Source organism: Pan troglodytes, chromosome 3 (genome assembly GCF_028858775.2).
Source record: "Pan troglodytes isolate AG18354 chromosome 3, NHGRI_mPanTro3-v2.0_pri, whole genome shotgun sequence".
Taxonomy (NCBI): Eukaryota; Metazoa; Chordata; class Mammalia; order Primates; family Hominidae; genus Pan; species Pan troglodytes.
Window position 1 is genome coordinate 62,114,998 of NC_072401.2, and position 26,004 is coordinate 62,141,001.

General features: G+C 35.8%; 1 protein-coding gene across 1 annotated transcript in view; it reads left to right on the top strand.

The window, feature by feature from the left end:
- TMPRSS11D (transmembrane serine protease 11D) overlaps positions 1–16,605 on the top strand; it is a 50,589-nt gene extending 33,984 nt beyond the window's left edge. Inside the window, exons 6-10 of the mRNA XM_024356449.2 lie at positions 2,351–2,389; positions 4,092–4,269; positions 9,946–10,205; positions 11,597–11,739; positions 14,981–16,605. Coding sequence (XP_024212217.2) covers positions 2,351–2,389; positions 4,092–4,269; positions 9,946–10,205; positions 11,597–11,739; positions 14,981–15,142 — 782 coding nt within the window. The 3' untranslated portion in view covers positions 15,143–16,605. The remainder of the gene's footprint in view (positions 1–2,350; positions 2,390–4,091; positions 4,270–9,945; positions 10,206–11,596; positions 11,740–14,980) is intronic.
- The last annotated feature ends 9,399 nt before the right edge of the window (positions 16,606–26,004 follow it).

Below are 26,004 nucleotides of genomic sequence, written 5' to 3' on the forward strand. Positions count from 1 at the left end.
GATGTACTAACTGTTAAATATTGAAATGCTTTCCTATTTGTTGGTAAACAATTACTGCATCAGGCCCACAAAGTTGTCTTCCGAGATGTTTCAAATCCACTGCCCCTGCAGCTAAAGAGTTATGCTTAGCAAAGCAAAGCACTCTAAGACACTGCTCCAACTCCATGGCCTGATTGCATCTTTTATGACTGGCCGATGCTCACGCACTGGTTTGTTAGGTAGTTGAATATTACCTCTGCTTCCACACATTAAGGAATGCTCCCGAACGCACTTCCCGAGTGTTTATTTATTTATCATTATACTAGACAATATGGTGATACAATGGTAACAGAATAGCGGTTTCCACCTCCAGAGCCCATAATCTAGTTGAAGGGAAAGATATTCCAACACAAGAGTGTTGACAATCAAGATAGAATATGATCAAGGGCCCAGTGTGAGGCCCAGGCAATGACCACCGCAGGAATCCGGGGAAGAAAGAGACCAGCGTGCTTGGGATATCTAGCAAAAGTTTCATGAAGGAGAATGGACTTTGACTTTGAAATATGGGTAGGATTTACATATTTTGAGACGAGAAAAGGAAAGTTCCCAGAGAAGGAAAGCATGAAAAGGCGAATAGTCTGTACTGAACGTGATGCTTTGACAGAATAATGAAGAAAGGGACCTGCTGGAATGATTGATCAGTGTTCATCATTCACACCATCGTCATCAAAACACTTATTTAATGAGAACTTACTGTTTTTTAGGCATGGCTTTAATGCCTTATATGAATTTTTTTCTTGATTAATCCTTACAACAACCATATCCCATAGATAGTTTTATTGTCCCCCTTAGAAAAGATAAATTGCCTAGGCTGACACAGTCAGTATATGAGGCAGTCAGGATTCAAACTAAGTCTGTTTGTTCAAAAAATTAAGAATGGCCAGCTTTTTAAAATTTTCTGTCTCCAGAAGTATGATTTGGCTCCACTGAAGTTTGCAAAACAAATGTGATAACCAAACCTTGTGAAACTTTTAGTGGGAAATAACTTTGTATAAGTCGGTTTGAGAGAGCGTGGAAACCTGTCTTGAAAAGTTTTAATTTATCTTGCAGGAAATAAGAATGATGGGTTTCTGAATTAAAAATTTCAATCAAGGAAGGATATGATCTAACATAACATTTTTTTAAAAAGATCAGTCTGGTAAGGTAGAGGTGCATAAACTGAAAGGGAGCAAAAGTGGTGGAATTCAGTTAGAAAATTATTGTAACTGTACTGATGTCAAATGATGAAACCTGAACTAAAGTAGTACCAAAAGGAGTGAGGAGGATGGAATAATTCAAAAGATAGAGGACAGATGTGCAGAACCTGGAGATTATAAGATGTGAAAGGAGGAGTTTGAGAAAATTTCGGATTTTGGAAATGGTGTCATTTTACTAAAAGGATATAATAAGTAGCAAATTTTGGATAAAGTTGGGTCCCACTGAGTTTGAGATGGCTGTTGGACATACAGAGAAAACTGTCTTGTATACCGTTCTTAAATTGAAATAGACAGACCTTTACCCTCTGATACTGACATATTTTCCTTTCCAGGCTCACCCTCCATTTCCCTAAACACAACACATGCACTAGCTCTCCTTACTTTATTGCTCCACAAACATCTTACACCTCCAAGCATTTGTGCCCACTATCACTACACCTTCCATCTGGAATCTCTTTTGTCCTCTTGTGTGCCTGAAAAATTCCTTTCAGATTTTCAAAATACAGTGCAGATGCTATTTCTTCTAGCTCAAATATTATCTCCTCCATATAATTTAATTAGTTACTCTCTTTTTTCTTTTCTCTACTTTGCACTTACATCTATTTGAATGATTGCTTGATTAATTTCTACCTGTAAATTATGTGAGGGCAGGTCCTCTATATTTTGCTCACAGTTAAATCTGCAGCACTTATTATAGAATGGTATCATTAGAGTAATATACATATATTTGAGTACATGATAAATTAACTTCCCCTATAGTATTTATCACATTGCATCTCAATGACTTGCTTATGTTTCTGTTTTCCCATATAAATTGAGTAACTTGAAAAAAGAGATATCTATTAAGTATTTAATGAGAAATTAAAGTACGAACTTTAGTATGCATAACAACAAATTGGGAAAAGGTTGTAAACAAAGAGATTTGTAGGGCCCATGAGTTAGAGATCGTTTCAGCAGGTCTGAAAGGAAGCCTAGGAATCTGCATTTTAGAGGACTCCCCCCAACCCCAACAAGTAATTCTGCTTCTTGTTGTCTGAGTACTGTACTTTAAGAAATTATGGTGAAATGATATCAGCCTTTATTGTATTTATCTTATTCTCATTTTTTAATACTAGCACTTACTGACCAGGCTGCAGCAAATTGGCTTATTAATGGTAAGTTTTAATATTATTTTGCAACTATAATTTGCCAAATCATAAAGAGTAAAAGTGCAAGTCTTTTGTGTACTTTTGGCCAAGGCAGTATCTATCAAGTTGATGTCTTTGTTCTTAGTTCGCTCAGGTGGTGTTGAAACAAGACAGTGCTGATCCCAAGTGTCCCATGGAGTGGACTTTAGGTTTCCCCTTTCCTTTTAGAAAAAGGAAGAAGTTGTAGTGGAGGACTACCCACTCTGCACTCAAAATTGCCCTCATGAAAATTTCTTTGGCAGCTTTGAGAAACTTTTACTGCCCTGGTTCTAAGGTGGCATTTCTGTAGACTTACAAATTATGTTTGATGACACCGTTTATGTAGCTTCTCCTAACCACCAGAGTAGCTTGCTTTGTTGTGAATTCAGGTTAATCACAAAGTATAATAAAAAAGAATTATCAGAGGTCTTCTCAGCTTTGGGTCTATAACCTGAAGGAAAAGTCACTACTCTTCAACATCATCCTATGTACTCTCAGGCTAGGATAGCAGAAATGCAATCCCTAGAAAACAGCAACTTACTTCTCTGACCAAAAAAATGCAGTTAAAAATTAGTTCAATGTACCTGGTAGCTGGCCTATCTTAGGTACTTCAGTGATTTTACAAAGTGATGGTAATCCTATGGGTGTTTTTCAGCTTCACTACATATTTAATTCATGCTTATTGTTAATGAAACTGTGATAAGCAATTTACTAGGGTATTTGTTTGGGAGATGCCACAAAGGAACATATGTATCTCTTAATGGAAGCCTGGTCCTCCTTTATCCAGGAAATTTGCTAGGAAAAAAAAGCCTTTAGGTGGTTGTGCTATTAAACCAGGGCACTACTTAAGAGCCAGCCCAGAAATAGTTGTGTGATTTACCGTTAATTTCTTAGTAATAGACCACACAAAAGAAGAAAATTATGGGAATGCGAGTTGAGAGGAATTGGGTGATCAGCCTACCCCAGCCCGTTTCAGCTCTGGCCAGTAGACTATTCACGAGCTCTTTGAAAACATTTAAATAAACCTTATTTAGATACTAGAAACCCTCTGTCATCCTCAAGAATATTCTGTGGTATAGCGACTCCTTTATGAGGGCATGTTTGGTAATACAGCATCAGTCTTGGAGGTGGACTGGATTCTACAAGGTGAACTGCAGTCACTAAGGAGTCTTTTGGATGAGACCAGTTTTCCTCCAACTTCAATGTGTGCATGAACCTCACATCAAAATGTAGCTTTAGATTTGTCCCATGATGTGGTTCCGAGAATCAGCACTTCTAATAAGTTTCCAGGGGATGCCCATGCTGCAGGCCCACAAACCACACTGAGCATAGCAAGACTATTGAGAAAAAGGAAATTTCCCAGGAGTCTGTGGCCTGAGCTGGCACATCCAATAATGACCTATCTTAACCTCAACTCATGAGGAATTCCAGGGAACTCTGAAGCTGCTCAAAATTTGAAGCCTATATGCCAACTAAATTCAGAAATGTTCTCCAAAATGCCATCTATAAGCAACAGTAGTCACAAATGCATTGTAAAAATATATTGATGATGCTTTTTGGAAAGTCCAGCATGTCCTGAGGAAGAATGTATAAGACATAAAAGTCATAAATTATGGAAAGACTCTTCAGCTTCTTCCAAATGTAAAGGAATCATGATCTTCCCAGCACATTAATGCCCTTTTCTCATTAGAATGTGGGGCCGGTCCAGACCTAATAACATTGTCTGAGCAGAGAATCCTTGGAGGCACTGAGGCTGAGGAGGGAAGCTGGCCATGGCAAGTCAGTCTGCGGCTCAATAATGCCCACCACTGTGGAGGCAGCCTGATCAATAACATGTGGATCCTGACAGCAGCTCACTGCTTCAGAAGGTGAGGCCACCACTACCTACCCATCTGGGAACAATTAGAATAGACAGGTCATGAAGACTGCACCCTCTACCCTAGGATTGAATTGAGCCAGAAATAATTCAATGCAAAAAAAATCAATAAGAATTTTCTTCCTATTCATGAAAGGAAAAGGATTTTTCCCCTTTAGCATGCTAATTTAGTGCTATTTCTCTGTTTCAGGTAATAATATATTAGCACAGTAAAGAACAAAGATTTATATGTCAGAATGTTTTTTAAATCCTAGCTATAAAAGCTTAAGAAATTTACTAAATCTCCATAAGCTTTATTTTTTTTCCAAATTAAGGGACAACACTGTTATCTGTGACTTAGTGTTACTGGTAGCATTGAGTACACTAATGTAAACATACGTTAAATGTTAGCGAAACGAATTGTTGTGGAAGATTTGCACATTATATCATGGAAGCTGATGGCTAACCTAGAGACTGCCCCATGCCATTAATTTATTCATTCATAAAGATTATTGAGTATCTAGTATGAGCACAGTGTTATATATTGTAGAAGCTACTAGTATAAACAAAGTATTGCCTCTGCCTTCAAAGAGCTTACACTCGAATGTTGGAATCAGAATGCACAAAAATAATGATCAATTACAATGAGTAGCATAAATAAAATTAATTTAGGCAACTTACAAGAATTCTTAATTGAGGTGACTAAACTATTGCCAACACTAAGGTGATATGCTACCAGTGGAGAGTAGGTTGCATAAACTTACCTTATTGGTAAAAAGAAAAGTTCACATTGCTCATAAAAGAAGGATTTTAGATTTCAGCATAACTAAAATCTGTTTCAAACCTGCCTTGTTACTGGGGCATCGTAGACCACAACAGTTCTTGGGAACTTAACTCAAAAAGTTCACCCAGAAAAATAATGGAGATTTGAACTCGTGTGCCCCTGACCATATCAACTTTCTTCTCAGACTCTTACTCTAAACTGGACCTCCTTATCACACACACAAAGCCTTCCATAGGCAGATCAATCCAGTCTTATTTCTCAAAGCATGTACCTTGAGCTTCAGATAAACAGCATTGTTCTCTTCCCCTGGACTCTTCCTACATTTCCCTACCTATGAGTATCTGATCAATCTGCTTATCCTTGAAATGTTAATATATTTACCACATCTCTATTTGAATTTTATGAAATTTTTGATAATTTCTAAGTAGTCTTTTTCAGATTTATAGGCACTACTTCATGGTACAGTGCCTGTTACAAACATATTTGTTAAATTTAGAAGGAATAAAGATTTAAAAGACTAGGGTAGTTACTGAACTAAAGTTTTAGGAAATCCCAAATTATTTCAAATTTTTCTTATGGTAATTTTATGACTTAATATTTTTATATGCAGTGAACAAATTTGAAATTTTAAAAGATACTTCCAGAATTATCAGTTTTCTGATGTAGATTGGCAAATTGATTACTATATCCCAAATAACCCAAGAGACAAAATTCACAAAAACATTTCAATTTTCATTGCCACTTGAAAGGCCAAAAAGCAGAAATGGCACGCATTGATTTCAATCATACTCTTGAGTGTGGGAACCAGGAATTAAAATACCTGGACTTATCAGGCACTTAGCATAACCAAGAATGGAATAGAAACCTCCCTGGATTCTAAGCCCTATTCAGGCCCAACCACCAAAAACTAAGTAAATGATATCACTATAATGAAAGCCACAGTTATAAATATCAACAATGATTACCAAAGGAATCCATGGAACTTTGAATTTTGCCACCCCACATCCTTCTATTCATTACCATGATTGATCCACTAAAGCTAACAGACTCTGTGAACCTTGTATTGGACCCCTCCCTAAAGACCTGATTGTCACTGAGAACCATCAGTGAGGATTTGTTTGGGGCATGACCAGCCTTACATCAAAGTACATAGAAGTGATGAGGTCTTATCAAAGAGGATTATTGAATTATCACCTCTTCTATGTAGCTTTCCCTGATACTCTCTTTCCTCTCCATTGAGTTCCACAGAAATTTTTTATCTGCCTTTAACAGTTGTCCTCATGATTTGTGATATTTGACTTACCTCTTGTCAGTTTCCTTCACTAGTGTAGAGTTCCTCAAGGAAAGAGACCATAATTACTTATATTTTTATTCCTGGAGACTCATACTATTCCTTATACAAAGTAGACACTTAACAATGGCTTGTTGAACTATAATTAATGAAAATAATAGCTACCTTCATGAAAGTTCACTTTGTGCCAAACACTATACTTGACATAATACATTTGTCTCATTAATACTTAACAATTGTGTGAGAAGGTATCACCAATCGCATTTTATATGTAAATAAACCCCAGAGCTATTAATTAACTTGTCATAAATAACACTTTTCATATGTGGCATAGCCAAGATTTAAATATAAATGTTACTGGTTCCAAAATGATGCTCTAATTCACTTGCTGGAAAGAAGGAAAGGAAGAAAATAAACAAGTGGGAGGAAGAGAGGGAGGGAAGAGAGAAAAGGAAGGAAAGAAAAAAGAGTCTCTTCAGAACCTTCACTGTAAAGACTCTGAGAAAAAGAAGTTGAATATAAAAACAACATAGGTTTGTTTGTTTTCTAATATTTTTTCTTCAAAATTTTTAACTCAGGTTCACTCTTACACAAACTACTGTGTCTTATAAAAGTATTTCCGGTCATAGAATTTTTATTTTCTGTATTAACTCCACTATCTAATCTCCATAAAACTCCTAAATTGGTATTATCGGTAACATTTTGTTTTTACTCAACCCTTAGGAACAATGTTAAGTTAATCAGCCCTCCAAATCACAGATCCTTATTTTCATCAGTCTGTACAAGGCATTTCTCTCATTTTAATTTTTTTTCCTCCTGTCATCCCTGGATTTCACTTTCACTGCCCTCCTTCCACCCATATGCCTCATACTAATATATTCGAAATATACATGTCTTAAAGGTACATGCACGCACCTACAAAACCTATAGTGGTTTTTTTTGTATGTATATGTCTTTAATTTAAATAAGTAGCATTGTGTAAAAGTCTAATATTGTTTCTTACTGATTTCACTCAATCCTTGGAATTTTCATCTGATGCACTCCTGCATAGCACCCCATGGTATGCAGCCACCATATTTCCTTCATCCAGTTAGGTTGCATGACCTACCTTCCCATTGCCACAAAGAGTACACACAAAATATTTGTACTTATCTTTCTGTAAACCTTCAGGAATTTCAGAAGCACACATGCAGGCTGCTAAATATACCAGAATACTTTCCAGCCACTTAAATCTTTACCAGTAATGCAAAAGAGGCCCCATTTCCCTCCACATCAACATTTAGTATTATTCTCTTGTTTAAGTTTTATCAATCTTTTAAATGTACACAAGATGCTCATTTTTATAATTTTAATTTCTCAGATTACTAGTTTGAGTATCTTTTCATATATCTAAGAGCTGTTTTGATCTCCCCTACCATGAACTGCCACTAATATTCTTTGCCTATTTTACAATGGTTTTTCTGCTTATTTATTACTGGTTTACAGACTTTTAAAATATATTCTACAAAAATTTTAGATATTAAACATTACCAATATTTTCCCATGGTTCCTCATCCATCTGGTAAACTTGTCTATGGTATACCTAATTTTGATTTAATAGAATTCATTCTATTTTTACCTTTTAGTTTGTGTTTTTGTTGTTTAGCCAAAAAGTCCCCATTCCTAGGTCATAAAGGTAATGTCCTTTTTTTTTTTACGCTACTGTTCTCTGTCTGTCTTCCCCTATGTATATAGGTGCACATATACTTGTACACACTACATATACCTATATATGAGGGGAGTTCGATAAGTTTATGGAAAATAAAATTAAAAGATGAAATAAAAAATTATAAACTTTATTTCTCAACATAAGCTCCTTCAAGTTCAGGACACTTTTGTAAGCAATAATACCAGCCATATCATCCATCCCTAAAGAACTGAGGGTCCTGAGAATTTAACTATGTCAATGCAGTCTTTTTTACATTACTTTTTTACAGTACTTATTGACGAAAAATGGGTGCCTTTTAAAGATTGTTTTAAGATTAGGAAACAAAAATAAGTCAGAGGAAGTCAAATCAGGACTGCAAGGTGGATGCCTAGTGATTTCTTGCTGAAACTTTCATAAAACTAACCTTATTTGATGAGAGGAATGAGCATGAGCATGGTTGTGATGGAGAAGAACTCTGGTGGAGCTTTCCTGGACACTTTTTCTACTAAAGCTTTGGCTAACTTTCTTACTCTCATAAGAAGAAGATGTTATTTTTCATTGACCCTTTAGAAGGTCAACAAGCAAAATGCCTTCAGCATCCCAAAAATCTGTTGTCATGACATTTGTTCTTGACTAGTCTGGTTTTGCTTTGAGTGGACCACTTCTACCTCTTTATAGCCATTGCTTTGATGGTGCTTTGTCTTCAAGATTGTATTAGTAAAGCCATATTTCATCTTCTGTTATAATTCTTCAAAGAAATACTTCAGAATCTTGATCTGACATGTTTAAAATTTCTATTGGAAGCTCTGACCTTGGGTGCAGCTGATCTGGGCGAAACAGTTTTGGTATCCATCAAGTAGAAAGTTTGCTCAACTTTAGTTTTTCAGTCAGAATTGTATAAGCTGAACCAGTTGAGATGTCTATGGTGTTGTCTATTGTTTCTCACAGTTAATTGTTGGTCCTCTTTGAGACATGAACAAGATGAAATTTTTCCTAGCAAATTGATGTGGATGATCTGTTGCTGCGGGCTTCACCCTCAACAACATCTCTTTCTTTCTTAAAACAAATTATCCATTAGTAAACTGATGATTGGGGGAGATGCTGTCCACATAAACTTTTTGTAAGGCATAAATAATTTCACCATTCTTCCAGTTTCACCATAAATTTGATGTTTTTTTGCTTCAATTTTAGCAGCATTCATGTTGCTTTGATAAGAGCTCTTTTCAAATTCATGTCTTATTCCTCTTAGTGCCTCAAACTAGATCTTGTTCAGTATGACAAGTTAGTATGAGTTTATCTGCATGCAAAAATTTTTGAAATCCATGCATAGTTTGTTTATAATATACATTTTCCATGAACTTTTGAAGACCCCATACATACATATGTATATATATGCACACACACACACACACCAAAATCTTCAACCATTATCAGACTTAGTGCAGAAAAATTATTCATCCATTAACAAGATAAGAATGCCCCTTATCATCACTACTATTTAAATGGAGCTCTTGGCTAAAGGAAAACACAGGGATTGAAAAAAATTAGTTAAATCTAAAATGTTTATTATTTCAGGTTTCTTAGTTGCTTAAATGGGAAGGGAGGTATGGACAAAAGAGAAATCAAAGATATTTGTGTTATGCTACTTATCATTAAAGTATCAGAATAACTTCACTGGAATAGAAAAACACCAAGATCACCCCACGATATGTTTTCTAAAATCTTCTCCATTTCTTTAGACAAGTGACCATGTATTCGGCCAGTGAAGAATTATACTCACTTGCCAGCTTATAATGCAGGAAAATATAGCAAAGAGATGTGGATCCAATAGTTTCTAGATAGTGGTACAGGATGGCTAAGATGAATTTATATATCTGAAATGTTCACAAATTCCCTACTCATATAGCATGTTTTCATAATGTTTTAGCAACTCTAATCCTCGTGACTGGATTGCCACGTCTGGTATTTCCACAACATTTCCTAAACTAAGAATGAGAGTAAGAAATATTTTAATTCATAACAATTATAAATCTGCAACTCATGAAAATGACATTGCACTTGTGAGACTTGAGAACAGTGTCACCTTTACCAAAGATATCCATAGTGTGTGTCTCCCAGCTGCTACCCAGAATATTCCACCTGGCTCTACTGCTTATGTAACAGGATGGGGTGCTCAAGAATATGCTGGTAAGTGTCTCAGAAAAAAAAATTAACAATAGAAATGTCTTATATTTGCTATTAGGTAATTTTTTAAATTAGGAAACATCTGGAATAGGTGTTTCTATTCTTCTACAGACAGAACCATTCTATATTCTGCTCAGCCCAAGCTCTGGCTACCCCTGAGTCTCCTTAGCAAAGCAAAGCAATGCTCCAGAAACTATGGGAATTCTCAAATATAGTAATAGGAAAATGTAAAAGAAAGTTAGGAAGACACATGAGTTCTTTAATAATCCAGAGATTCTATAAGATTCAAATAGCTTCCCTATAAACAATAAAAAAGATTTTGTTTGTTTGTTTGTTTGCTTGTTTTTTAGAGACAAAGACTGTTTCTCAGACTGGAGTGCAGTGGTGCAATCATGGCTTACTGCAGCCTCAAACTCTGGTCTTAAGAAATCCTCTTGCTTCAGCCTCCCAAGTAGCTAGGATTATAAATAAGTGTGTACCACCATACCCAGCTTTTTTTTTTTCTTTTCTACAGACAGGTTCTTGCTCTGTTGCCCAGGCTGGTCTGGAATTCCTGCCCTCAAGCCATCCTCCTGCCTTCTTGGCCTCCCAAAGCAATGGGAGGATTTAGATTAGACATTGTATGAGGGCTTAATAATCCTTAAGGTATTAACTGCCCTTTAAAGTATTCTGGGATATGGCAAAAACTCAATGTGTACATAAACATTGGTCATATTTGTTTATTGAATGAATAAAATGGAAACTAAAATGAGGACAATGCACAAGAGCTACTAGAACCAGTAAGAGTATCAGCGAAGGAGTGGAAGGGTAGCATTGACAATTTCCCTGGGCTTTTACCCATGTTGTAGATTGTCTCTCCAAGGAATAATACAAAGCCTTAATAGTCCTAGAACACATTCTATTGTGTTCTTATGGCCCAAAGTAAATTGGTGTAGTAGATAACATTTGCACCAGTCATGAAAAACTATTGGTGTCATTCCGAGAGTACATCAATATAAAATAGACTAGTTCTTTAGCCTTGAAACTAGACTGGTTTCTCTTTTGCTGCTAGGTTAAAGGTTATTCAATATGTAATCTTCCAATCCAAAATCTGTCAGTGGATAATTTAAAAGCTTTTAGTCAATTTTAAGATATTTGTTTTCTTAAAGTTTTAAGGGGCACTGTGTCACAAAGCTAAAGAAAAAAAAGAAAAAAAAACTGATCTGTGAAAGGGGTTATCCTCATCTACTTGGGGAATTTTGGCTGCGAAGAAACTCCAAAGTAAATCTTTAGAAGCCTTCATTGTTAAATATGAAATAATGTTTGGAGTACATTTATTTCTTCTCAAATTTATTATAGGGTCAATAATGTACACATCTTGAAGTCCATTTTTTTCCTGCTTTTATACCAAACAGGCCACACGGTTCCAGAGCTAAGGCAAGGACAGGTCAGAATAATAAGTAATGATGTATGTAATGCACCATATAGTTATAATGGAGCCATCTTGTCTGGAATGCTGTGTGCTGGAGTACCTCAAGGTGGAGTGGACGCATGTCAAGTAAGCTCAAGACAATCTCATCCATGTCATCATCCAAGAAGTGTATAAGCACTTCCTAGTATGTGATAATGTGATAGACATAAGTGTAACAGTTACAATACACAGCCCTGTTCCTCTAAAATTTATAATCTAGATTTTAGAAATAAATTTTTTTATGAATGAAGTTTATCTATCATGAAAGCATTAACTCTGAGAGGCCAAATTACAGAGTAGTTAACCATCCAAAGCTCAAGAATCAGAAAGACCTCGATTTGAATTCCTTAACCTCTATTACCAAGTCTCTTTAACTAAAAGCTGGGGATAATCATAATAGCACCTAACTTTTTGGGTACTAAGAAAAGTTAAATGAAGACTAAATATATCAGGCACATGTTAAACAACAAAGAAATCTCATCTATTTCACTATTGTTAATGTAGACCATGGTCACTGGTGTTAATAACTTTAACCTCAACCTTTTAACTGCTATGAAGGATTAAATAAAAAATTAATCACTATATTATAAAAATTAATTGATATATAATAAATGAATTTTAAGAGATACGTAATAATTCATGGACTCCTTGAAGATAGAAAATTTATACAAAATCCTAGTAATTTGAGTCACAAAAGCTCCTACAATAATGAAACAGTACAAATGAAAAAGAAAAGAAATAACTATTATATTTGGCTGTAGCCCATAATTTTTAACCAAATGCACAAAAACAAACAACAAATATGAAATTCTCACTGTAAAGTGATTAAAATCAAATTTGAATTCTAAAATTTTAAATTAAATTATCTAAACATAATTGATGCAGTTATATGTTTTAATAGGTTTTGTTCACATATCTGAAATCCAACTCCGCATAGTAACAGGAACAGCTGGTGTCAGAAATTAAATATTCTTTTAGTCTGGAGTTTTAAAAAATCAATCTGTTTACTTGAGTAATTTGTTGCTGTTTTCATGGGTGAATTGTATACAGAAGGATAAGAATTATTCTTCGCATCAAAAGGTCACTGACTTTCATATTTAGTGCTCATGGTCTTTAAAAAGTGGATAAAAAGTAGTTCTCACATTTTATGGAAAGCCCCCAATCCATGAGCACTTTTCCCAAAATGAAACATTTTTATCAACTGCAAGTTGTGTGTAGGTGGAGATTTGTTTTTCAATTGTCAAGATACTGTTAATTACCCAGTCCTTTATCTCCTTTTGGTGGAGATGTCTCTGTGCTAGGAAACCCTTCTTGCTCTCCTTCCTGTTTCTCTTTTACTACTGGCCCTGAAACAACAAATTCTCAAGTTTCATGACAGCTTTCCAAAGAATCCATCAATCAAATAAGCAACACACCTCAACACTGACAATTCCAGACCTACTAAGAGCATTAATTAAGACTTAAAAATAAACATGAGTTTTAAAAGGGTGTTATTCATTATTTTCCCATTTATAACGTCCCTTACCTTCTGTCCTTCAGTGCATACAAATTATTCTCTTCCTTCAAGCCCAGTTCAAGCCGTACCTCACCATGATACCTTCCATGTATATTCCACTCTAGGCCTCACTGATTTTTAACTGAAATACTATAATGCATAGCTCACACTTCAAAAAAAAAAAACACACAGCACTTTACATAAGAGCTTACAGGATCCTATTTGTTTTATCCATTCTTTTGTTCATTTTTACAATCATTAATTCAAAGGAATTATATTAATTACTTTCTATGCACCAGACGTTGTGTTAACACAACAATACTATCCCTGCATTCAGCAAGTCTATGGTCTATAAGAGAGGACACAAATTCAAATGTCTGTAGTCAAGCAGTGAAGCTGGCTAGATATGGAAAAATTACAAGTCCCTCTTGCTTTAACATTTGCTTGCCCACATTTGGTCAGACATCATGCAAAATAATTTCTCACTATAGAAAAAAAAACACTACAAAAACAATAATATAAAGAACTGAGAACTGGTTAACTGAAGCACGCATATGTCATCTAAAAGAAGCAAGTGACGACCAGCTTCATGAAGTATTTGCCATGCATATTGGCACTTCACACACTGATCCTTCTCCCCATCTAGACCAGTAATTAAACAGGTATGGACGAGCAAGCTACTAAGAGCAGCCAAATGAATAGCTGACTAATTTAGAAGCACACTTGGTAATAATAGCTGACTTTTATTAGTACTGACTATACTGTATGCTAAGCTGTACTCAAAGTGCTTTGAGTTTTAAACTCATACAAACATTATATGAGGAAACGGAGGTACAGAGAGCTATTCACCAGCTTACCAAAGGTCACATAGCTGGTAAGTGGAGGACTTAAACCCAGACTATCTAGTTTCAGAACCCACAGACTTAATCCATCGTGCAGAACATAAGACATACTCCATCTGTCTCCCCAACTAGGTTATTATGTGCACAAATATTTATTGGTTGGTTGGTTCATTATTATGACTGGGTGGTAAGTATGTCATTAGGAGTGTTTTGCTTATGACTATATAAATTTCTTCACCAAAAGAAGATTTTCTGATGATATACTATGCATCAGACACCATGCAGGGTGCTAAGGTTAGGAAGATAAGTGAGACTTCTAGAAACTCATTCATTCAACAAATATCTCCTAAGGGCTAGAAGCTTAGGTTTCAGCAGTGAACAGAATAGGTATGTTCTCTTTCCTGTTGGACCTTATAGTATATCTGGGAAAACAGACATTGAATAAATATCATAAATGCAAGTGAGTGTTTCAGAGACATGCAGCTGCTACATCAAAACAAAACAGAACAAAACAAACAAACAAACAAAAAAACCGACCAGTGGGATTAAGTGTAAATAGGCACACAAATGCACAAATATGCTTTTATAAAATAGTGAAGCAGTGACAGAGACACACACAAGATATAAAGACACAATGAAGAACAATTGAGCCCAAAGCCGGAAAGGGTGAGAGTGTGAAGGAAAAAGGTTGATCAGAGAAGTTTTCCTGAAGGAGAGAAAGCCTGGATGATTAGGAGGCAACCACGCAGTGACTGAGGGAAATCTGAAAAATGTATTTGTCATCTTCTCAGACTTGCTGAAGGAATGACTTGGGTACTTTGAGGATTTCAGTAATTTTTCCATGACTTGGTATAATATTTCAAAAGGAAATAGGCTGACTTTATTTGTATAATGAATGTGACTCCTTCCTCGACTGCCATAGAAATAAACTCCTTAATATTTTGGGTTTGTCTTTGCACTTAAGTAATCAGTCATTCCGTTTTTTTTACAGGGTGACTCTGGTGGCCCACTAGTACAAGAAGACTCACGGCGGCTTTGGTTTATTGTGGGGATAGTAAGCTGGGGAGATCAGTGTGGCCTGCCGGATAAGCCAGGAGTGTATACTCGAGTGACAGCCTACCTTGACTGGATTAGGCAACAAACTGGGATCTAGTGCAACAAGTGCATCCGTGTTGCAAAGTCTGTATGCAGGTGTGCCTGTCTCAAATTCCAAAGCTTTACATTTCAACTGAAAAAGAAACTAGAAATGTCCTAATTTAACATCTTGTTACATAAATATGGTTTAACAAACACTGTTTAACCTTTCTTTATTATTAAAGGTTTTCTATTTTCTCCAGAGAACTATATGAATGCTGCATAGTACTGTGGCTGTGTAACAGAAGAAACACACTAAACTAATTACAAAGTTAACAATTTCATTACAGTTGTGCTAAATGCCCGTAGTGAGAAGAACAGGAACCTTGAGCATGTATAGTAGAGGAAACTGCACAGGTCTGATGGGTCAGAGGGGTCTTCTCTGGGTTTCACTGAGGATGAGAAGTAAGCAAACTGTGGAAACATGCAAAGGAAAAAGTGATAGAATAATATTCAAGACAAAAAGAACAGTATGAGGCAAGAGAAATAATATGTATTTAAAATTTTTGGTTACTCAATATCTTATAGTTAGTATGAGTCCTAAAATTAAAAATGTGAAACTGTTGTACTATATGTATAACCTAACCTTAATTATTCTGTAAGAACATGCTTCCATAGGAAATAGTGGATAATTTTCAGCTATTTAAGGCAAAAGCTAAAATAGTTCACTCCTCAACTGAGACCCAAAGAATTATAGATATTTTTCATGATGACCCATGAAAAATATCACTCATCTACATAAAGAAGAGACTATATCTATTTTATAGAGAAGCTAAGAAATATACCTACACAAACTTGTCAGGTGCTTTACAACTACATAGTACTTTTTAACAACAAAATAATAATTTTAAGAATGAAAAATTTAATCATTGGGAAGAACATCCCACTACAGACTTCCTATCACTGGCAGTTATATTTTTGAGCGTAAAAGGGTCGTCAAACGCTAAATCTAAGTAATGAATTGAAAGTTTAAAGAGGGGGAAGAGTTAGTTTGCAAAGGAAAAGTTTAAATAGCTTAATATCAATAGAATGATCCTGAAGACAGAAAAAACTTTGTCACTCTTCCTCTCTCATTTTCTCTTTCTCTCTCTCTCCCCTTCTCATACACATGCCTCCCCCACCAAAGAATATAATGTAAATTAAATCCACTAAAATGTAATGGCATGAAAATCTATGTAGTCTGAATCACTAATATTCCTGAGTTTTTATGAGCTCCTAGTACAGCTAAAGTTTGCCTATGCATGATCATCTATGCGTCAGAGCTTCCTCCTTCTACAAGCTAACTCCCTGCATCTGGGCATCAGGACTGCTCCATACATTTGCTGAAAACTTCTTGTATTTCCTGATGTAAAATTGTGCAAACACCTACATTAAAGCCATCTACTTTTAGGGAAAGGGAGTTGAAAATGCAACCAACTCTTGGCGAACTGTACAAACAAATCTTTGCAATACTTTATTTCAAATAAATTCTTTTTAAAATAATATCCCTGCCTAATTATTTATGGAAGTTATGACTTTTGAAGGACAATTCAAAACCATTTATTTAATTGGTTCTGCAATGAAAGAAGCGCCCCATATACTCTACTAAAGGCTTGGCACTTTCTGCTGCCTTTTAATCCAGCACTATAATTGAGGCAAGCGTCCAGCTTGACACTCCTCAGTTGCACCCTGTGAAGACAACATTGAACTGGTAATTTAGGGTAAGCCTCAAGGGGAGGGAGACTTTGTGCTTGAGTGTGTTTGTGTGTTTGTGTGTGCAGCTGCCCTCATATAATAGCAGAGATATTTGTGTTTATTCTTATGTATTGAAAGCTATATAAAAGAAGATAATTATTTAGCAGAAAATAGAGCAAATTCAATTATTTATTGAAAACAAAAAATTATTTAGCAAAATATGCATATTTTGTGAAAAGATATTTGAAAACTAGGGGAGCATTTATTTTAAGAGCTTCTTTTTTATGTACTGATAAATTCACTTTTCCTGACACCTATGTATGGCTTCATGAAAGTAATTTTGAGTAGTTATGGAGGAATGGCGATTTATAAATGCTTTCAGTCCTTAAAAAATCATTCTGGGAGCTCTGGAAGAAACTTTCTAGCACCCTAATTCAGTTGTAGAAAGATTGAACAAGGAAAATCCTGTTCAGCATACATACTAATCAATTTTTAAAAGCACATATACTAATCAGTTAAAAAATGTGTCAAATGAAGTGAATATTTGGCACTAAAACTGAATCCTCCTGAGTTTAAAATAGTGAACAGAACTAATGAAAAGAGAATTATCCAAGAAAGTTTAGAGCAAACAGTTTACTACTTATTGCACTAATTGAACGTCTTAATTACAGAGTGTAAACTGTTCCTTTAATAAATGTATTGAGTCCTACTATGTTTGAGGTTCTCTGCTAACCAATGAAACGAAGATAAATAAGACATAATACTTGCCCTTAAGACACGCAGAGAATAGTGATGTTGACAAACACATTATGCAATATAACAAAAAGGATGAAATGATAGAGTACAACATTTCTGACCAGATAACAGAAGAATGGGAAGGTCATAGCAGACTAATAAAAATATGTTTAATTTATAATAAAATCAAAACAGTCTTTCAGAGCAGCAATTTGCCACAAACCATGATAATTTCCCTGTGGTTAGGGAAAAAGAGACTAAGAACTTCTCAGAATATGAATCTAAATCCTTCACAGGCTCTAGTTTACACAACTCACTTCCTTTTCTTTCCAACTTGCTAAATATGAAATGGTTCAATGAGACCAAAAATAGATTTTTGTCTTTATATTTATTACATGTCTACATAATCCAGATATCAAACCTAGTCCTTTTCATTTCAAAACAGTCAGTTTGATTAATCTTCTGTAGGGGAAACAGGTTATCTCCTTCTCTATTTCTGGTGTTTCATTGCATGTCTTTTTTTTTTTAAATTTAGACACAGGATCTCACTATATTACCCAGGCTGGAGTACAGTGGCTATTCACAGGTGCAATGATAGCACACTACAGCCTCAAATTCTTGGGCTCAGGTGATCCTCCCGCCTCAGTCTCCCAAGTAGCTGGGACTACAGGCATGCACCACAGCATCAGGCTTGGTGGGTTATTTATAAAGGAAGTAGTTGTCATTTGAAGAAAGAGATTTCTTTCCATGGGAGCATTTTTTAAATCATGGGAGATTTTTAAGCAGAAGCTGGATAATCGCCTGCGGTGATATTTTGCGGAAATGTTTTGAAAGATTTCTGTAATGAGTTGGGCTTAAAATCAGATTATTCCCAAGGCTGCTACACAGTCTAAGATGCTACCCATAATAAGCAGTTCTGAGGATCATAAGATCTCTGAGAGAAAGAGGAATTTCAGAGTTTGGATATCGATTTGTTAGTTTGTTTAATCTGGTACTCAACTATGAAACAAATCACCTAAAGAAATCAAACCAATCACAATGTGAATTAAGTAACAATCCATTTTGGAAAAAAGGCAACCAAATGAAATTGATGAGATGATTCAGAAAACAAACAGGGCATTTTCCACGAATGCCATTACATTTAACCTACCTCCAACCATACAAGTTATACTGAAATTACTAGTGCAATTAAAATCTGTTGACACATGTTCTTGCTTACAAGTGAGAGCTAAACAATGGGTACACATGGACATATAGTGGGGAATAAATAATAGACACTGGGGATTCAAAAGGGAGAGGTGGGTGAGGATTGAAAAAGTACCTGTTGGTTACAATGTTCACAATTCAGGTGATGGGTGCACGACAAGTCAAGACTTCACCACTGCTCAATATATCTATACAATAAAACTATACTTTTACCACCTGAATCAATTAAGATTGTTTTTAAGATGGTTGACATGTTCAGAAAGAGATTTTTCTGCAAAATTTATTCATCTATCCATTCATTCATTTTTTAACCATCCATTTATTTATTTATCAATAGTTTTTGCTCACTTGCCATGTGCCAGATACTATCCTAGGCCAGTCAAACTGAATTCTGGGAAAGAGCAAGACAGGCAAAAGAAAAAGCAAGTATAAAGTTCCTGAGGTACCTACAAAGTTGGTGGGTTTGGAAAACAGTAAGAAGCCAGTGTGGCTGGAACAAAATTAATGAAGGGGAGACTGGTATTAGGTGAGGCTGAAGAAATAGACATGTGGGCCACATAAATAAGTTTCTGTTTTATTCTAAATGTGAGGACATGAGTATGGAGGGAAATCATATGATCAATTTTCCATTTTCTAAAGATGAATCTGGCTACTCTACAGAGAACTACCGAGGACAAGAGTAACAGTGAAACTAATCAGTAGACCATTGCAGTCATCTAGGAAAAGGACGAGCTTGACTTTGATTAAGGAGCTAGCAGTGAAGATGGTAGAAAATATTGAAATTTAGGAAATATCTATAGGAAAAAAATAATAATTTCCAATTGATTAGATTTAGGTGCTGAAGAAAAGAGAGAAATCAAAGTTGACTTAAGTTTTGGTCCTGAGATAGAAAATAACTGAGATAGAAAAATCTGGGAGGAGAACCAAGTTTGAAGAGTAGAGAATCAAGAGTTTCTTTCTGAATCTGATACATTTGAAATGTACAAGCTATGAGAACAGGTAAAATGTTGCGAATATATATCTGTAGCTCAGGGGAGGGATTGAGATAGGAAATATAAATTTTGTGGCATTTACAAGAACAGTTTCAGTGAAGTAGGGGAAAAAGTCATGTTGGAATGACGAGAAGAGAGAATGGGAAATATAGCTTTTGGAAAATAATATAAGATGATATCTTGATGACTTCAAGGTAAAGAAAAGTTTTAAAGATGATTTAAAAACAGATTTTAGTATCACAAATAAAAGGGACTTAAAGGAAATAATGCTAAATTTTTCTTAATTAGAAACTTTTTGTTATTCAAAAGATGCTATTGTAAGATTAAAAGGCGAAATAACAGAGTGAGAAAAGATATTTGCAATTGTAGGGGTGGGAAAATTTTACTTTTACTGTCTTAGGGTTTTTTTCAGCTAGACCTGAGAATTAAGTTGACATAAGACAGATCAACAAGAGAAAATCATACAAAGTTAATAGAAGTTCTACATGGCACAGGAGCCTTCATAAGAAAATGAAGACCCCAAAATACAGTTAAGAGTTGAACACGGCCGGGCGAGGTGGCTCACACCTGTAATGCCAGCACTTTGGTAGGCCGAGGCGGGCGGATCACGAGGTCAGGAGATTGACACCATCTTGGCTAACACGGTGAAACCCCGTCTCTACTAAAAATACAAAAAATTAGCCGGGTGCGGTGGCGGGCGCCTGTAGTCCCAACTACTCAGGAGGCTGAGGCAAGAGAATGGCGTGAACCCGGGAGGTGGAGTTTGCAGTGAGCGGAGATCCGGCCACTGCACTCCAGCCTGGGCGATAAAGCGAGACTCCGTCTCAAAAAAAGAGTTGAACACATACTGAATTGAAGAGCACTAAGGTTTAAAAAAAAAAGTAAATTATAAGGGAAGGCTAGAAGATATTTTATTTTGTTGTTTTGTTTTATTATAGACAGATTCTCACTCCATACCCCAGGCTAGAATGTGGTGGCGCAATCTCAGCTCACTGCAACCTCCGCCTCCCGGGTTCAAGCAATTCTCCTGCCTCAGCCTCCCAAGTAGCTGGGATCACAGGTGCCCACCATTATGCCTGGTTAATTCTTGTATTTTTAGTAAAGACAGGATTTCGCCATGTTGGCCAGGCTGGTCTTGAACTCCTGACCTCAAGTGATCAGCCCGCTTCAGCCTACCAAAGAGCTGGGATTACAGTACAAGATATTTTAACAAGATCTGTGCAGAATGTTCTCAGCCTCAGCATGACATCCTTGATTATAAAATGGTTCTTTCCTTTTGGTTGAGGGAGTACACCTTTCACATGAGAATGTCATCTCCTGCTTTTAAGAAACAGCACAAAGGTCAGAGTGATCTTGTACCTGCTGTTTTCTAATGGCTTTAACTAAAAATAGTCAATATGCCAGAATAGCATATTTTTAATTTCTATACAATACATATAAATTAAAAAATATGTTGTATCTAGAATGCATGAAAAATGACTACAAATAAATTTTTTAAAGACCAATAACATAATAGAAAATGAGCAGAGTTGGATTAGGCACATCAGAAAAAAAGAAGTGGCCAATAAATGTAAGAAAAAAAGGCTCAACATTATTGGAAATAAGAAAGATGAAAATTAAAGCCATTGTAATATATCACCACTACACATGTATCAGAATGGGTAAAAATTAAAAAGTTGCCAATATGAAGAACTGGCAAGAATGGGGGAGTGTAAATTGCTTTAATAAAATTGGAAAATGGTACTATCTAATACATATATCATATGCATATCTTATATACATCATATACATATCATATACATATCTTAGGACCTAGGAATTCCATGCTAAAGTAAATATGATATAAATCTATGTACATGTGCAGGAATATTCAAAGAAGCATTATTAATCATAGCCAAACAGTGGAAACAACCAAATATTCATCATCAGTAGAATGGATAGATTTTGTTATAGTCATACAATAGAATATCACCCTATAACAAAAATGAAAATCATAAAATTAAATAAAAGAAGTCTGGCCAGGCATGGTGGCTAACATGCAGTGTTTGGTTTTCTGTTCATGTGTTAGTTTCCTGAGGATGATGGCTTCCAGCTTCATCCATGTCCCTGTAGAAAACATGATCTCATTCCTTTTTATGGCTGCATAGTATTCCATGGTGTATATGTACCACATCTTCTTTATGCAGTCTATCATTGATGGGCATTTGGGTTGGTTCCATGTCTTTGCTATTGTAAATAGTGCTGCAATAACCTTGTGTGCATGTGTCTTTATAGTAGAATAATTTATATTACTTTGGGTATATATCCAGTAATGGGATTCCTGCGTCAAATGGTATTTCAGGTTCTAGATCCTTGAGGAATCACCACACTGTCTTCCATAATGGTTGAACTAACTCACATGGCCACCAACAGTGTAAAAGTGTTCCTATTTCTCCACACCTTCATCAGCATCTATGTTACTTGACATTTTAATAATTGCCATTCTGATTGGCGTGAGATGGTATCTCATTGTGATTTTGATTTTCATTTCTCTAACGATGGCAGTGATGTTGAGCTTTTTTCATGTTTATTGACCACATGGATGTCTTCTCTGAGAAGTGCCTGTTAATATCCTTTGCCCACTTTTTAATGATTTTTTTTTCTTGTAAATTTGGTTAAGTTCCTCGTAGATTCTGGATATTAGACCTTTGTCAGATGGATAGGTTGCAAAAAATTTTCTCCCATTCTTATTTCAGTTACCCAGCTTTGATCATTATACATTGTATACTTGTATCAAAATATCACATGTACCCTATAAATATGTACCCATAATAATTTAAAATAAAATATTTTTTTAAAAATTTTCTCCCATTCTGTAGGTTGCCTGTTCACTCTGGTGATAGATTTTTGTTTGTGATAGATTTTTGTTTGTTTGTTTTGTTTTGTTTGCTGTGCAGAAGCTCTTTAGTTTAATTAGATCCCATTTGTAAATTTTGGCTTTTGTTGTGATTGGTTTTGGTGTTTTCATTATGAAGTCTTTGCCCATGCCTATGTCCTGAATTGTATTGCCTAGGTTTTCTTCTAGGGTTTTTATGGTTTGGGGATTTACAGTTAAGTCTTTAATCAATCTTGAGTTAATTTTTGTTTAGGTGTAAGGAAGGGGCCCAGTTTCAGTTTTCTGTCAATGGGTAGCGGTTTTCCCAGCACCATTTATTAAACAGGGAATCCTTTCCCCATGGCTTGTTTTTGTCAGGTTTGTCGAAAATCAGATGGTTGTAGATGTGTGGTGTTATTTCTGAGTTCTCTGTTCTGTTTCTTTGGTCTGTATGTCTGTTTTGGTACCAGTACCATGCTGTTTTGGTTACTGTAGCCTTGTAGTATAGTTTGAAGTCAGGTAGCATGATGCCTCCAGCTTCTTTTTGCTTAGGATTGTCTGGGCTATACAGACTCTTTTTTGGTTCCATATGAAATTTAAAGTGTTTGTTTTTTCTAATTTGTGAAGAATATCAATGGTAGTTTGATGGGAATAGCATTGAATCTATAAATTACTCTGGGCAGTAGGGCTATTTTCACAATATGGATTCTTCCTGAGAATCAATATGAGGATGGAATGATTTTTCATTTGTTTGTGTCCTCTCTGATTTCCTTGAGGAGTGGTTTGTGGTTCTCCTTGAAGAGGTCCTTCACATCCCTTCTCAGCTGTATTCCTAGGTATTTTATTCTCTTTGTAGCAATTGTGAGTGGGAGTTCACTCATGATTTGGCTCTCTGCATGCCTATTGTTGGTGTATAGTAATGCTTGTGATTTTTGCACATTGATTTTGTATCCCGAGGCTTTGCTGAATTGCTTATCAGCTTAAGGAGTTTTAGGGCTGAGACAATGGGATTTTCTAACTATAGAATCATGTCATCTAAAACAGAGACAATTTGACTTTCTCTTCCTGTTTGAATACCGTTTATGTCTTTCTCTTGCCTGATTGCCCCGGCCAGAACTTCCAATACTATGTTGAATAGGAGTGGTGAGAGAGGGCATCCTTGTCTTGTGCTGGTTTCCAAAGGGAATGCTTTCAGTTTTTGCCCATTCAGTATGATATTGACTGTGGGTTTGTCATAAATAGCTCTTATTATTTTTCGATATTTTCCATCAATATCTAGCTTATTGTGAGTTTCTAACATGAAGGGATGTTGAATTTTATCAAAGGCCTTTTCTGCATCTATTGAGATAATCATGTGGTTTTTGTCATTGGTTCTGTATATGTGATGAATTACGTTTATTGATTTGCATATGTTGAACAAGCCTTGCATCCCAGGGATGAAGCTGACTTGATTGTGGTGGATAGGCTTTTTAATGTCCTGCTGGATTCAGTTTACCAGTATTTCATTGAGAATTTTCACATCGATGTTCATCAGGAATATTGGCCTGATGTTTTCTTTTTTTATTGTGTCTCTGCCAGGTTTTGGTATAAGCATGATGCTGCCCTCATAAAATGAGTTCGGGAGGAGTCCTTCCTTTCCAATTGTTTGAAGTAGCTTCAGAAGGAATGGTACCAGCTCCTCTTTGTACCTCTAATAGAATTTGGCTGTAAATCCGCCTGGTCCTGAGCTTTTTTTTTTTTTTTTTTTTGGTTGGTTGGTAAGCTATTAATAACTGCCTCAATTTCAGAACATGTTATTGGTCTATTCAGGGATTTGAGTTCTTCCTGGCTTAGCCTTGGGAGGGTATATGTGTCCAGGAATTTATCTATTTCTTCTAGATTTTCTAGTTTATTTACATAGAGGTGTTTATGATATTCTCTGATGATAGTTTGTATTTCTGTATGGTCAGTGGTGATATCCCCTTTATCATTTTTATTGGGTTTATTTGATTCTTCTCTCTTTTCTTCTTTATTAGTTTAGCCAGTAGTCTATTTATTCATTTTATTAATTTTTTCAAAAAACCAGCTCCTGGATTCATTGATTTTTTGAAGGGTTTTTCATGTTTCTATCTCCTTCAGTTCTGCTCTGACCTTAGATATTTCTTATCTTCTACTAGTTTTGGATTTGTTTGCTCTTGCTTCTCTAGCTCTTTTAATTGTGATGTTAGGGCATTGATTCGAGATCTTTCTAGCTTTCTGATGTGGGCATTTGTGCTGTAAATTTCCCTCTTAACACTGCCTTAGCTGTGTCCCAGAGATTCTGGTACATTGTCTTTTTGTTCTCATTGGTTTCAAAGAACTTCTTGATTTCTCTCTTAATTTCATTATTTACCCAGGAGTCATTCAGGAGCAGTTTGTTCAATTTCCATGTAGTTGTATGGTTTTGAGTGCGTTTCTTAATCTTGAGTTCTAATTTGATTGCACTGTGGTCTGAGAGACTGTTATGATTTCATCTCTTTTGCATTTGCTGAGGAGTGTTTTCCTTCCAATTATGTGGTTGATTTTAGAATAAGTGCCATGTGGCACTGAGAGGAATGTATATGCTGTTGAATTGGGGGGTGGAGAGTTCTGCAGATGTCTATTAGGTCTACTTGATCCAGAGCTGAGTTCAAATCCTGAATATCCTTGTTAATTTTCTGTCTTGTTGATCTGGCTAATATTCACAGTGGGGTGTTAAAGTCTCCCACTATTATTATGTGGGAGTCTAAGTCTCTTTGTAGGTCTCTAAGAACTTGCTTTATGAATCTCGGTGCTCCTGTATTGGGTGCATATATATTTAGGATAGTTAGCTCTTCTTGTCGCATTGATCCCTTTACCATTATGTAATGCTCTTCTTTGTCTTTTTAGATCTTTGTTGGTTTAAAGTCTGTTTTGTCAGTGACTAGGATTGCAAACCCTGCTTCTTTTGGCTTTGCATTTGCTTAATAAACTTTCCTCCACCCCTTTATTTTGAGCCTATGCATGTCTTTGCACATGAGATGGGTCTCCTGAATACAGCACACCGATGGGTCTTGACTCTTTATCCAATTTGCCAGTCTGTGTCTAATTGGGGCACTAGCCCATTTACATTTAAGTTTAATATTGTTATGTGTGAATTTGATCCTGTCATCATCATGCTAACTGGTTATTTTCCACACTGTTTGATACAGTTTCTTCATGGTGCCATTAGTCTTTATATTTTGGTGTGTTTTCTCAGTGGCTGGTACCAGTTTTTCCTTTCCCTATTTAGTGCTTCCTTCAGGAGCTCTTGCATGGCAGGCCTGGTGGTGATGAAATCTCTCAGTATTTGCTTGTCTGGAAAGGATTCTATTTCTCCTGCACTTATGAAGCTTATTTTGGCTGGATATGAATTTCTGGGTTGAAAATTCTTTCCTCTAAGGA